We start from the raw sequence: 14,474 nt of genomic DNA, 5'->3' as shown, positions 1-14,474 counted from the left end.
CTATATAGACTTGTGGAGCGCTCTTGGAGCATGCAAATGGAGAAAATGAGACTTCAAAGATTTCTTATCCTGTTGGGCTCTCTATAGGCCATGATCAGCGACTAGTCGGCGTCAAGCTTAAAGGATTAGTTCACCTCAAAATGAAAATTTCCTGATAATTTACACACCCCAATGCCATCCAAGAGGTTCATGTCTGTCTTTCTTCAGTGGAAAAGAAATTAAGTTTTTTGAGGAAAGCATTTCAGGATTTTTCTTCACACAATGGACTTTACTGGTCACCAACATGTTGAAGTCCAAATCAATGCAGTTTCAAAGGGCTTTAAAGTGCTTCAAAGGTCTCTGCACAATCTCAGCTGAGGAATAGTGTCTTATCTAGCGAAACGATCAGTCATTTTCAAAAAAAAAAAAAGAAAGAAGCACATCGTCTTGTGCTGGTCTGCGACGCGCTCTGCATTTCGTCATCACGTTGGAAAGGTCAAGTGGAAGTACCGCCCCATTGTTTTAAAAGTGTGGAGAAGGAGGATCGTTCAAATTTTACTGTATGTTGAATGACATATTTATGTCTTTTGTGTCAGTTAATTGTTTAAAATGGTCCTTTCATGTGCCTATCCTGGATGTTTAAAACAATGGGGCGGTACTTCCACTTGACCTTTCCAACGTAATGACGAAATGCCGAGCGCGTCGCAGACCAGCATAAGACGAACAATTGTGGTTAAAAAGTATTTCAATTTTAATTTTTTTATCAGGAAATTTTCATTTTGAGGTGAACTTATCCTTTAAAGTGTCTTGGCCGAGCATTAAAGTCCACTAGTCTGTGCAACCCCCATAGCAAATTTCAAGCGAAACGGAAAGACACGTCTAAAATAAGTTCTTTTTTTTTTTTTACCTAGTGAATTTTTTGGTAGATGGAAATTGATAACTTAAACAAAGAAAAAAAAATGTAAAATTATTTATCATCAATAACAGGACATTCTGAGGTCACTCGCATTCATTTTTGTCAAATTCCACCAATAGGAAGGAGTATAACTAAAAAAATCTGTATATATATACTCTTATGTCACACCGCTGATTGGCTTTCTCTTGATTCATACAAACGCAACTGGTGCCATCTTACTTTTAAATTACCGATTGTATTGAAAATTAAACTTGAGTATATCACTAATACCCTTTACAGGTTATTTTGCGCTAATTGACCTGCTTTACATTATTATCTTTTACATTAGGACTTAAATTCAATCTATTGCTGACACAAAGGTATTGCATGGCTTCAGATGCATTCAGATGTCATTATGTCCTTTTTTGGGTACACTATTCCTTACAACTGTTCCAAACAGATGTTTTCTGTAGATTCCCATCCCCCATCACCATTTGTCCTCTCTTTGATTTATCATTTTAATATCATTACGATTAGACCTTCAAAACTGAGCCATGCACAATCTTAAAAGATTTGAGGATTTGATTACTGTTCCTCAGTTTGCATGTAGTGCAGTAAATACAGCGCTGAGAATAGTTCAGTCCCGGTAAAGGTCATTCGTGTCCTCTGGGACGGAGTTCCGAATGGAAATCCAGTGTTCTTCACTGTGAGCCCTACTAAATAGACAGGGAGGAAAATGTCAGCACTGTTTTAGCTTCACAAAGTGTCTTGCTGTTTCAAAATGAGCAGCTGCTCACAGTGCACTCCTAAATAGACGACTAACTGAGGGCATTTCAAATTTGTGAATGAATGAGTTGATTTGAAAGGACATTGACCAGCTAAGCTATTCCATTTAAAAACTAGCATTGACTTAGTCGCCTCAAAGGCCCATTGTCTGAGCTTTTAGTAAATGGTAGGAAAACAAAGTGAGCCTTCACAATTCAGACACTGTTCAGTAATTCTGTCAAACCTCTGAAATTAATTTCGGGAATTTTTATATAAATAAAAATGTATTTATTTGTACACCAAATAAACTGCTTTTATACAGAGACCAAATAGCATTTGTTATTGAAAGAGTTTAGTTTATATATATATATATATATATATATATATATATATATATATATATATATATATATGTATATATATATATATATATATGTGTGTGTATTTATATATACATGCATGCATGCTCACAAACGGTAACACTTTGGGTTTCCATGTTTAATGGGGACTTTCCTTAGACATAATGATTTTGATATTGTACAAACAGTATATTCTATCCACTAACCCTAAACCTACCCATCACAGGAACCTTTCTGCATTTTTACATAAAAAAAACCCCATCATAATTTAGCATGATTTATATGCTGTTTTCCTCATTGGACCAAAAAAGATTTCTAGTATTGCCATCCTTGTGTCTTGATTTAATTAACTCTCCAAACCTCAGCTCTTCTTGTAAGATTTTTCTGATATCTTGGTTGCTTGCTACTACAAGAGCCATGGGCCACAAAGAGTTAATGAAACATCAACTTTCGCTTTAAGTGGCATTGCTTAGGTTTTTTTTTTACATTTAAAGGTGCAAAGGTTCTGATATGGTTTATCTTTGTTTCATTTCGTCACAAAAACCTGCTATTTTAAAAGGGGTGTGTAGACTTTTTATATCCACTGTATACCCAGACGTTTCTTTATGAGATGTTTCCTGCTGATGTCATTTAAAGCTATTTACAATTTTATTTTTTCTTGCGCTCTAAATGTGCTGATTTTCCTGAACAGAGGGACCTTGTGGGTAACAAAAACATTGTTGGTTTCCTGGACTCCAACATCACAGCAGTGGGATCGGGAGATGTTTGGGAAGTTCTCATACTGATGGACTTCTGTAGAGGTCAGTGTGTGTTCCTCTCTCAAGATAGTTTTCAAATTGGGATGCAGGCACTTTTTCCCACTACTTTTAGTGTTCTAGACTTACTATGCAACACTTTTGTTCGTGTGATGATCCAGGTGGGCAGGTTGTGAACCTGATGAACCAGCGCTTACAGACCGGATTCAGTGAGCCAGAGGTGCTGCAGATCTTCTGTGACACATGTGAAGCTGTCACTCGACTACATCAGTGCAAAACTCCCATCATCCACCGGGACCTCAAAGTATGAACTCTCTACAGACATTTATTATTCTGTTTATTTCTTGAAGAAATAGTTCAACCAAACATGAAAATTCTGTCATCATTTAATCACCTCCATTTGTTCCAAGCCTGTATGAATTTCTTATGAAACACAAAATAAGTGTTCAGTAGTTTTTCGTTGCTATTTCCATACAATTAAAACATACAGAAACTAGTGTTTGTCAAGCTTCAAAAAGATGTTGCCATTGATTCAAACATGATGTGATGTTTTGATGACTCAAATTTGAATATTTTTAAATGTACTGAGTGAACTATTGCTTTAACCCTGTAAAGCCTGACATACAAAATATGATTTTTTGGAATGGAACAGGTTTATTGAACCTTTAGACAATATATATATATATATATATATATATATATATATATATATATATATATATATTAGGGCTGTCAAAATAACGCGTTAATTTCGATTAATTAATCTGAGAAGAAATAACGCGTTAAAAAAAATAACGCAGATTAATCCATTCCGTTTTGACCTTTGCGGAGCCGTTCTAGCATTCATGTAAAAAGAAGGAGGGAGACAAGAACGCGCTGCTTGGATCATTGTTTGGAACATTTACTTATAACAAACGGAGTTCGTCAAACTCTAAAGTACCACATCAATGCAAAGCATCCAGGAGTGTGTGCGTGAGTCGGTGAGTGTGTCTGAGAGAAAGCGCGCTTGTGTGTGTGTTGTAACTTTTCACGCGCTCTCACGTCACACAACCATTTTCTCACGCACAGAAAAATCGCGCACCAAAGAGAGGACACGGAAACAGACAAGACAGAGCACGTTACTTATGATATTAAAAAAATCTCAGCTCTCAGATTCTGTTAATTTTACGAAAATCAAACAATACCGTTTTGGCGCTTGTAAATGTGACATGACAGATCCCTATAGCGGCACGTGAACCGATCATCTCTAGCTAATAGTAAATAAACACGAATGACCAATGTTGAAAGATACAGTATAGGGCAGCCTAAAACTTACCGAAATGTATATTCCTCGATCAATCAGTGTTTTTCAACCGCGAAAAGAGGTCAATAAAACAGCTGGAGAACAATTATGTCACATAAATTTAGCCCTAAGTTACCTCAGGAAAGCCATTTCATGACCATATAGCATGTTATAGTTGGCTATAAAAAAGAGCTATTGAGAGTATTTTTCAAAATTTATGTAGCCTACTAGTATATTACGTATGTATTATATTTTTACTTATATCAAAGTTGTTATTTGTAATAAACACGCATTATATTTAATTTGAGCTATTTTTAACCTTACAGTTTTTTTACAGTCGCTAGGACACATTTCTCAATACTTAGGTCACTTTTTCAAAACTCTTCAACAGTTCTCCAAACCAACTTTCAGCTCTGCACAGCAGTTCATTTCACTTTCAAAATGCACTAAAACTACCATATCACTTCATACATGTCTCAAATCAACATATTCTTCCATCACACTAGCAAAGGTTGACAGACAACAAACACACTTTGTCACCCACAAAACAATGACCTAAAAACACTAACAACAGGTAGCATTATACAATGTTTTCTTCTGTAAAACAAGCACACCTCTCTACTGTTTAGAATTCACTGCAATATATTTTACTGGAATGAATCAGACATGATGCATTATGCTTCAATATATTTTGTCTTTTTTTTTTTTTTTTTTACAGACTAATTACAAAATACAAGAATTTGTATTCACCATTCACCGATACAGATACAATAGGAATCAGATGTGGTTGGTCCAATTGTCTAATTGCATCAACAATATTGCATCAAATCACAATAATTAAATTAAATTGAAATCGTGAAATTTGTGTCAAGCAATAATAATAAAAACGTAGCTTAGCAGAAATTGTACGATGTAAACATTGTAAGATTGTGTATGCGATTAATTTAGATTAATTAATTACAGAGTATGTAATTAATTAGATTAAAAATTTTAATCGATTGACAGCCCTAATATATATATATATATAATTCCCATACCCTTCACCATACCTAGAGATTAGCATGGGGTACTTTCCATAAGATCATCTCTCAATGCAAATCAAACCAGCTATTAGGCTAACTGAAATAACACCATGCCAATCTCTAGGTATGGTGAAGGGTATGTGATGATGTGGGGATATTTGAATCCCAAAGTCCAAGGGAACTTTATCAGGATGCATATTATCCTGGATCCATGAAACAACTGGCCTTTAAAAATAAAAATCTGCCTGCCTCTATGGGAATTTAACATAGGGGTGTCCTGACTTATGCAACCTGTATTTTAAGGAAGAACATTTATTTATTTACGATACATTATTCATTCACAAAGAAAATTGGTGTCCTTAAAGGTTTGATTTTTCCTAATTGTTTTAGTTAAGGCATTAAGATCAATTTCCAAAAGATTATATTTTATTCCTCTTTTTAGTCAACTTAAGCATGGGTGTGTTCACTTATGCGAAGCACTGTATATGCATATGTGTTTTTTGTTGAGAATAATATTTGATCAGGCTTTTATGGGCTTTTACATCAGGCTTTTGTGGCTCATATAGTATGACACAGTGAGAATATGGAGCTCACACTCGAGGAAAAAAAACCCTCTGTTTTATTTAGAGGCCCAAACTAAGAACAAATATGCCATTTGCTGATATTTTTAAGGCCAAACAGTAAGGTTTCTTTGATTGTAATGTACATAAGTGAGATCTTTATAACAGTAAAACAGACTACTTGGATGAAATGCATATAAATATCAGTTGTCACCATATCCCCCAATATATGTCTTAGGATGATGATACTTTAATGTTTAGTTTTATGATCCAAGCTCTGTAGTTTTTATTGTCGGGGGCAAAACGTTTATTTCTCACATTTTAACATGATTTTTCTAAAAAATTATGTATGGATAATCAAGTAAAAGTCAGTTTATTCGGTCTAGAAAATGTTCATCTTGAAATATTACAAACAATATAAAAGTTGTTATTAGATTTACTTAATAAAAATCAGTAAGAATTCACAGCAAAAAGACCTGAAGTGGGACGTTTTTACAAATTTTTTTTGCAATTTTTTTTTTAAAATTACAATTTTTACAACAAAAACTTTTACTTGCTAAAAGGTATAAACATATACATACTATATAAATATGCATATACTGATATATTAGATTTTGTGCAACATGTTTTTCAGCAAAGTTTTGATCATGTTGATAATTTAGAGGCATTAGAAATTTGTGTATCAAATATACAGTAGGCTTTATAGTTTTAATATCTGACCTTACTTTTTATGATTGTACCCTTTTACCTTTTTACCTGTTCTAGAGCTCTTTTTTTTAGAACTGTTTCAGTTAAGCTTTTCAAAAGCAAAGGCAGAACTTATCACACATGTGTCTCTCCTCTCTTTGTGTCTGTTTTAGGTGGAGAACATCTTGCTGCATGACAGAGGTCATTACGTGCTGTGTGATTTTGGTAGTGCCATTAACCGCTCCCAGAATCCACAAACAGAAGGTGTAGCGGCTGTAGAAGAAGAAATCAAGAAGTGAGCGTCAGTTTCTTTTATTTTGCACACCACAGTTTTACTTGTTTACATCAATTAAATATTTTACTCTGTTTGTGTGTTTAAGGTACACTACTCTTTCATACCGAGCCCCAGAAATGGTGAATCTTTATGGGGACAAAGTTATCACTACTAAAGCAGATATTTGGGTACGTTAAATAGGTGAAGACTGTTAGAGAATAATTCTGTTATCTACAACAACAGTGTATTTCAGTTGCCAAGGCTTTGGCTAGCCTTCCTTTTGATAGTGTATTAAACAATTTGTTTTTCTTATTTTTTTTAATTTTTTTTACAGTGTTCAGAAACACAATAACATTTATATGTTTGTGTCCTCAGGCTTTGGGCTGCTTGTTGTATAAGTTGTGTTATTTCACATTGCCGTTTGGAGAGAGTCAGGTGGCCATCTGTGACGGCAGCTTCACCATTCCAGACAACTCCCGATACTCACACGACATGCACTGTCTCATCCGTAAGTTACGCTGTTGATTCGATTTTTTTTTTTAATCTTGAAGATTTTGACACTTTATGCAAGTTTCATAGATAATATTTTATGTGCGTGTCCTAAATGCACACAATTATATAGCGTTATCAAAAGTACCAATTTCAGTACCAAGTCGGTACTGAAATAAAAAAAATGTGACGATACCAGTATTTCCCTCTAGCATTTTGAGCATGTTGGATTCTTAAACACCTCAGATTGGCCATTGCGTTAAACCGCTCAACATATATGTCTGTGATTGGCTACAGTAACCAACACTTCAAAATCATTTTGTAAATAGACGCTCTTCACCGAACGCTTACACAGATATATACATATGTAAGCATTTGAAAGGTAGCAAAAACAAATAAAAACACAAAAAAAAACTTTAATGTGACCTTCATATAACACAAAGAGAAAAAAAACAAAATTTGTAAAAAAAAAATTCAAGATTGACCAAATCTGATTTTTACCTGTAGACTTTTTTTTGTTTTGATTTGTTTTATTTTTCCCATCAGGTTACATGCTGGAGCCAGACCCTGATGTCAGGCCAGATATCTACCAGGTGTCATATTTCGCCTTTAAACTGGCTCGGAAAGAATGCCCAGTACAGAATATCGACGTAAGGCCTGCTCATTGACCGTGACGAATGACTTAAGATCTCTCTTCCTTCTTCCTGTGCTATAATAACAAACAAACTACCATGTGCATTTGCCCTGATCTTCTCACCTATTTTCCTGCCACACTCTACATGGTTTTTGTTCTCTTTTGCAGCATATTCTTCTTAATCCATGTTTAATTCATGCCCATCCCTTTCAGTAGATATAGTAAGTGTTGCACGTAACGGCAGAGGAAGTGGAATGTCTCTTTTGGCTGCCATTTGGCCCAGATCCAGTGGTCCCTCCCACTCTGAGCGGTATTGATAGCATAATGGAAGCGTTGAGTCATGATCAAAGACATATTAACATTGGCACCGCAAAGTGTTGTTTAGAGTTCAATAGGAATGACCTCTCCAACAAACAGTTTTTTCAATGTTACTGCTACAAAAAGACTTTTTAGAAAATAATAATTTTCCCTGTAAAGTTAGTCTGATACAAGTTAAAGTATTAGTTCACTTCAGAATTAAAATTTCCTGATAATTACTCACCCCCACGTCATCCAAGATGTTCATGCCATGTCATCCAATGAGGTTTCCCTGACTCAGACTGCATCTACAAATAAATATCATTGCTAATGAACATGCCTTTATTACTCATTTGTGTTTGTGCCAGCAACATGACACTTAGGGAGTGAGACAATTGACACTACATAAATAACTTCATAAATTAAATTAATAATTATCTTATTCTATAAAAAAAAAAAAACTTAAGTCAACCTAAAATCAAAACATTTACTTTAGCATGTTACTGGTCTTCATGCACAATTAATTGGCACATCTTATTCAGTGTTATTTTAGTATTATTTATATACAATTATAATATTTATTAATATTTTCAATCTTTCAATCTTCGAGCTTTTATTTTTAGTAATTTGTAGTAATTTTGTTATGTGCTTTTGTCATTTTTTTATATTTCTGTTTAGCTTTATTTTTTATTTCAGATTTAGTCATTTTAGTAATTTTAAACTAAAGTTATGTCAGTTATTTATCTTTATTTATCTAATATTTATATTTTATTTCAGCATCACAATTTTTTATACTTTTAGTTTTGGTTTTATGACTACAATTAAACAACAGAGATGTTATTCCAAAGAAAAAAGAAAAAACATTATTTGGAAAAGTTCTGATACCTACAAACTCACTCCACATCAGAATCAGAAAGAGCTTTATTGCCAAGTGTGCTTGCACACACAAGGAATTTTCCTTGGTACTAAGGCTTCCAGTGCACATATACAAATACAGATACAACAAGTAATAGTAATACAAATAGTAATACAAATTCTACAAATAAAATTATAAAAAATATGAAAATACTATAAAAATATATGGTCACAGTTTTTTCACATTGGTAATAAGTAGAAGTCGTATATTCCACTCAGCATGTTTTTGTGTTGAATTTCAGAAGTCTCTTCATGTTGACTAAACACAATCATATACAACATATAACAATGTGATGGTAATTATAAAATTTCTCTCATTCCACTAGAATTCACCCATTCCAGCAAAACTCCCAGAGCCAATCAGAGCCAGCGAAGCCGTGGCCAAGAAGAGTCAAAACAAAGCCAGGTGAGACTTTCATTTATTTGTGTGGTCACAAATGTTTTTAAATTTTTATGACATATATATTTTTGTAGTCTTTGGATGCATATAGTGGTGCAGAGATTATGTGAAATAAGGTTTTTGGTAAACATAACATAAATAGTTTTGTTCTACAGCATAAATTGCACGCACTCACACATTCTTATTTAGGCACTTATTATAAACAAATGTTTTTTTCAATTAGCATAAAGTCTTTAAAATTCACGTTTTCGATATTGGTGTGTGCAGTTTACGTTGTAGAACAAAACGTTCAAGTATAGTCATGTTGTTTACCACAGACCCTATTCTACTCATAAACTGAAAAACCCCATTGTAAAAACCCTTAGGAAAACCTCGATTAGTCTTCCAGGTTTTGACGTCATCCCTGAGGCATTCTTATATAGTGGTAGTTCTGACTTGTCTTGAACTTTTTTTTGTCATTCAGGCTCACTGATCCAATCCCCACTCTTGAAACGTCCATAGCGCCACGGCAACGTCCCAAGGCTGGCCAAGCTCAACCAATCGCAGGCATCCTGCCCATCCAACCAGCACTCACCCCTCGCAAAAGAGCCACTGCACCCTCAGGACCCAGCCAGCCAATCAGTGAGTGTTCATTTATGCTCCTTCATCCAAAATCAAACACTATCTAGGCATCACCACCAGAACAAACCCGTTTGTGTGGCTACAGTCGTTCATCTCTTCCTGCTCGCTCTTTTTTTTCACTTTTACTCTCGTCGCCCGACGGCACTTCACCTGTTGTATTGACCGGCGTCTTTGGCTGACACACACGACTCTAGTACTCCCACTGGTTCAATCAGTGTGTTATTAGAGAGAGCTAATAAAACCTCTCTATTGAGCTCCTGACACACTGAATCCTACTGAGCCGACATTTCACCTCTTATTTCTGGTCAATGCTAATTAAAGCGTTACACGGTTCATTGATAATGAATATACTGACGTATTGTTATCCTCCTGAAATGTTTTAGCACCAGATTATCTGGGTCTGTCTTAATTTAGGAGGACGTTTCATTTTTATCAAGTAATTTATTATAGCTGAGAATGCAAATGCTGCACTGTGTAGAATTACAAAAAAATGCTGACTAATAAAGTAGATAATTGTTGTTGTTGTTGTTTTTTTTTTTGGGGGGGGGGTAATAAGCTGACTTAATATGTATACCTTGCTGTGGATTAGAACTATTTAAAGTATATTGAATAGAGACAGATTAAAAAAAAATATATTACTGGAAATATCAAATTAAATCACATTGTGAATATTATGGTTTTGTTTTTTAATTTTTAATTTGTGTTTTTATTGTGTTTTTCTGTTTGTTCACAGGTGTTAACATGGCTTCCCAGCCTGTTTCTCTTGCCCAGTCACAGGTTTCTGTCGCTCAGCAACAAGCCACTCCTATTCCAATACAGGCCACGCCTTCTCCACCGCAGACCACACCCCAGCACACACAACTGTTTGTACAGCAGCAAAATACAGCCTTCTTTACTGCTCAACAACAGGTAACTGCTACAAAAAAACAATGTGGATATAATCTTTAAAAATAATATAATTTCAAGTCAACATGAAATCAGAATTGACCATATTTACTTTCTTACTACATATTTATGTCTTACTGTGAACTTCAGCTCATGAAAAGAGCGTTTGCAGAGGATAATCAAATCCAGATAGATTAAATTAAGTCCTACCTTGCATTTTTTCCCTTATCGAATAGCTTACTTTCCTCATAAATATGTCACATTATGAAAGTAAAACAGGTTGTGATTTTGGTTTCATGTGAATTTAAGAATAATCATCTCTGAAATGCTACGTAGTAGTTTGAATTTTTTGAATTTTCAAAAAGAAGAAACGTCTTTGCACCATGTGATGTCAATTGTTGAACCTACCTCCTATTTTAGCAGCATCACTCAACGCAGATGAGCGCCATACCTGCACAAACGGTTGCATCATCGTCCACCCCTGTTTCTACACACTCTAAACCCAAGAATAGGGCTCCCCCTCCACCCATACACCACCCTCAAACCAACCTCTTGACATTATCAGCAACCGCACAGACAAAAAGCAAAACAACGGCCCCGGCTCCGCCTGCAGAGTGTTCACATAGTAATAATGTAGATGTTGATATCTCGGCCCAACCTAAAACCAAAGCTATGGCACCTCCACCCCCTTCAGCTCATGCCTCCACCCCTCCTCCACCTAAAACCACCTCAGCACCATCCGCTGTCTCTGAAGTGGACCCAGTGCAGAGGGTAACCCTCCCAACATCTGTCTGTTCTGTTAGAGTGATTCTCTTTACTTTCTAGAGCCTTTATCCTCCACCTGTTGACTTGCCATGCACCTTAAAACTCTCTCATAGGGGATTCATTGCTGTAAAGATTTTTTTCATGCATTTTGTGTGAATTCTTTCTAAGATTTACATTATCATAAAATCAGTAGGTGTTGACAGTAGGCGCGTTTCCATTACAGATTTGCGCAGAACTTTTGCAAGTTTTCTAAATGTCGACAAAAAACTATTGCGAAATGGCGGCGTTTCTATTAACCGATGTTATGCGACTAAAACTAAATTTTTTCCTCTCACGATAAGTCATTCCAAAAATAATGGCAACCGACGTTGGTAGGCTTATGTATATCCCAACCACTGCACTGGCCATCATTATTAATCGAAGGAGAAGTATGTGTGTTATCCAATCATTAATGGCAAGGAAAGACCCTTATACTTGAGAGCGGCACATATGAGGTGTTTCTGGGTGTTTCTCCCTCATAATCTGCTACGAGGTCTTGATTGTGGCATTTCTTTGAGGTTTAGTATCCAGTATTCCTGTAATTATTTTGCCTTTTATGAATTTAATAAAGAACTCTGTCTCGTTTTCTGTCCAAACACACCGCGTCATCTAGGTCAGGTGACCTGTAAATGCGCAAAAACTGTTTCCATTGCAGTTTTGCGAAAAATTTATTTTTCTAATTGCCCGAAAAACCACCTCATGCGAGCGTAAACTTTTTTGCATAAATGGGAGTTTTTGCGAAATTGACGTGTTGGGCGTGTTTTCAATTTGCGCAATTTGAAAGGTAACGGAAACGCGGCTAGTTACTGTATGATTATACCTGCAGGGCTAGGTGTCATGTACAACACTAGTGGAGTTGTTCTATATAATAGACCTTAGTCAGGGCTGTCATCATATTGAATTTTATTTAGATGAAAATTAAGCTGTGAGATATAGACTTATAGTCTTTACAATGGTATGCGTGAAAGGAAAAAGTTGCAATCATTTTTTTAATTGTTTTATTCCGTGGTGGAAATAAGCTTCTATAACTACTATTACTACTAAATAAATAATAATAAAAAAAAATAATAATAATGATAATAAATATTACTATTGTAATGTTTAACTGTAAAATAAAAAAACAAGTATTAAATAAAGGAATATAGTATTTTTATTTTATATCAGCTGTAAATTTATAATAATGATTTTGACATTAATGGCTTAATGTCAAGCTTTTATTTAGACGAAATGACAGGGAAAACGAAAAACTTCTATTTTGTTTATAAGAACTTGAATGTATGGAAAGATGGTTGGTACATGTTGTGTTCTTAAATTACCTTAAAACGACCCAAACTCAGAGCAGATGCAGAGATGATGTTCGTGTGGATCAGCGTTTACTTTGAACCGATTCGTTTTGAGACACTAAAAACACTGTAAACACTTTTCAGTTGATAAGTTAATAACTAATGATTTTTACAACGGAAATGAATCAATCAAAAATTTACTTAAACTAGATAATGACTTTCTTCTAGAGCTGCTGTAAAGCCAAAACAATCAATTGTTGCATTAATTTCCTATTATAACTGTAAAGCTACTTTGAAACAATTTGTATTCTAAAAAGCACTATATAAATGAAGGTTACTTTACTTGACTACTCGCATCTAAGTTTGAAAACAGTTTCAAACACTCTGAAATACTTGGTGCATATTTATTTAATTAATTTAATTTAATTTCGGTCAAAAATGATATATGGCGCTACCCTGACTAAAATCTATATCTTTTTCATGACACGTCTGAAGTTCATCTTTGTTAACTCTCATGTCATTCCAAACACATCTCATTTGTTGTTCTTTTGTAAAACATGAAAGGAGAAATTTAGCAGAATATTCACAAACAGTCAGAGTATTTTAAATACCAAAACTCAGTTATGAATTTTACAATTTAAAAAATGTGATTGAGGGAAAAGCCCTCTGCTCTATTCTTAAGTTTAATTTGTGTTTGTATATTAGTCTCAACACCTAAGTTTGGCACAGAGGAGATTTGAGGGCAATGGCAAAGGATTTTTAGAAGATTTTCAATGAATAACGACTTACTTTCCCGGTCTCTTCCTATGGCTTCCAAAGAGCTGAAATATAGAACATGAATCGTATGGACTACATCAATGTGGCTTTCTGGTGTTTTTGTCATTTTTGGAGCACAATAGCCCAAGTCCATATCCACTTCCACTGTGGACAAAATGTAACAAAATAAAAAATAATTCATCATATGGATTTGGAATGACATGAGGGTGAATAAATCGAATGTCCCATTCATCTAACAACAGACATTTAACCTTTCAAAGGTGAACCTTTGGCATTTTCTCATTTCACAGATCAACCTTTTTTCAACAAATCAGTGGGATGTCTTTTTTTTAAGCTCTCTTTCTGAACCTTTCAAAGACAGAATGACTCATTTTGCAATTTCAGAAATTAAATTCCCTTATAAATATTCTTCAGCTTCCACAGGCTTTAATGTTACTTTGTCTTTATACCTTTCTTTCTGTAAAAGTCCATCGCTGGAAGTCGTGGGATGCATAAAGTCGGATCTTTGACTCCACCCTCTTCTCCTAAGACCGCCCCAAAGGGAGGCCACAGACGAATTCTGAGTGATGTCACACACAGCACCATATTTGGAGTTCCTGTGAGCAAGTCCACTCAACTGCTTCAAGCTGCTGCTGCAGAGGCCAGCCTTAATAAGTCCAAGTAAATCAAGAAAATACTTTATCAATAATGTTATGCTTCAGTTTTAACCTTTACATTGTTCAGCATTGGGTAAAGATAAGGATTGTATTGCACTACATTGACAGTCATTTTTGACCGCGAACAGATCATGT

The 14,474-nt window shown here is 34.9% G+C and overlaps 1 protein-coding gene across 13 annotated transcripts in view; it reads left to right on the top strand.

Annotated features, from left to right (window-relative positions):
* Positions 1-14,474, top strand: part of aak1a (AP2 associated kinase 1a) — a 76,129-nt gene that overhangs the window by 31,690 nt on the left and 29,965 nt on the right. For 6 of the 13 annotated variants that reach the window (XM_077223765.1, XM_077223764.1, XM_077223762.1 and 3 more), the window contains exons 3-13: positions 2,690-2,798; positions 2,915-3,057; positions 6,478-6,599; positions 6,685-6,766; positions 6,954-7,086; positions 7,614-7,717; positions 9,240-9,319; positions 9,777-9,934; positions 10,668-10,843; positions 11,240-11,590; positions 14,150-14,343. In XM_077223765.1, coding sequence (XP_077079880.1) covers positions 2,690-2,798; positions 2,915-3,057; positions 6,478-6,599; positions 6,685-6,766; positions 6,954-7,086; positions 7,614-7,717; positions 9,240-9,319; positions 9,777-9,934; positions 10,668-10,843; positions 11,240-11,590; positions 14,150-14,343 — 1,652 coding nt within the window. The remainder of the gene's footprint in view (positions 1-2,689; positions 2,799-2,914; positions 3,058-6,477; positions 6,600-6,684; positions 6,767-6,953; positions 7,087-7,613; positions 7,718-9,239; positions 9,320-9,776; positions 9,935-10,667; positions 10,844-11,239; positions 11,591-14,149; positions 14,344-14,474) is intronic. The other 7 variants (XM_077223770.1, XM_077223769.1, XM_077223768.1 and 4 more) reach the window with 2 other exon arrangements.

Source organism: Siphateles boraxobius, unplaced genomic scaffold (genome assembly GCF_051911475.1).
Source record: "Siphateles boraxobius isolate OS27281-9 unplaced genomic scaffold, OSU_SipBor_1 9, whole genome shotgun sequence".
Taxonomy (NCBI): Eukaryota; Metazoa; Chordata; class Actinopteri; order Cypriniformes; family Leuciscidae; genus Siphateles; species Siphateles boraxobius.
Note: the sequence above shows the minus strand (reverse complement) of the source record. Positions and strands in the feature narration are given on the sequence as shown.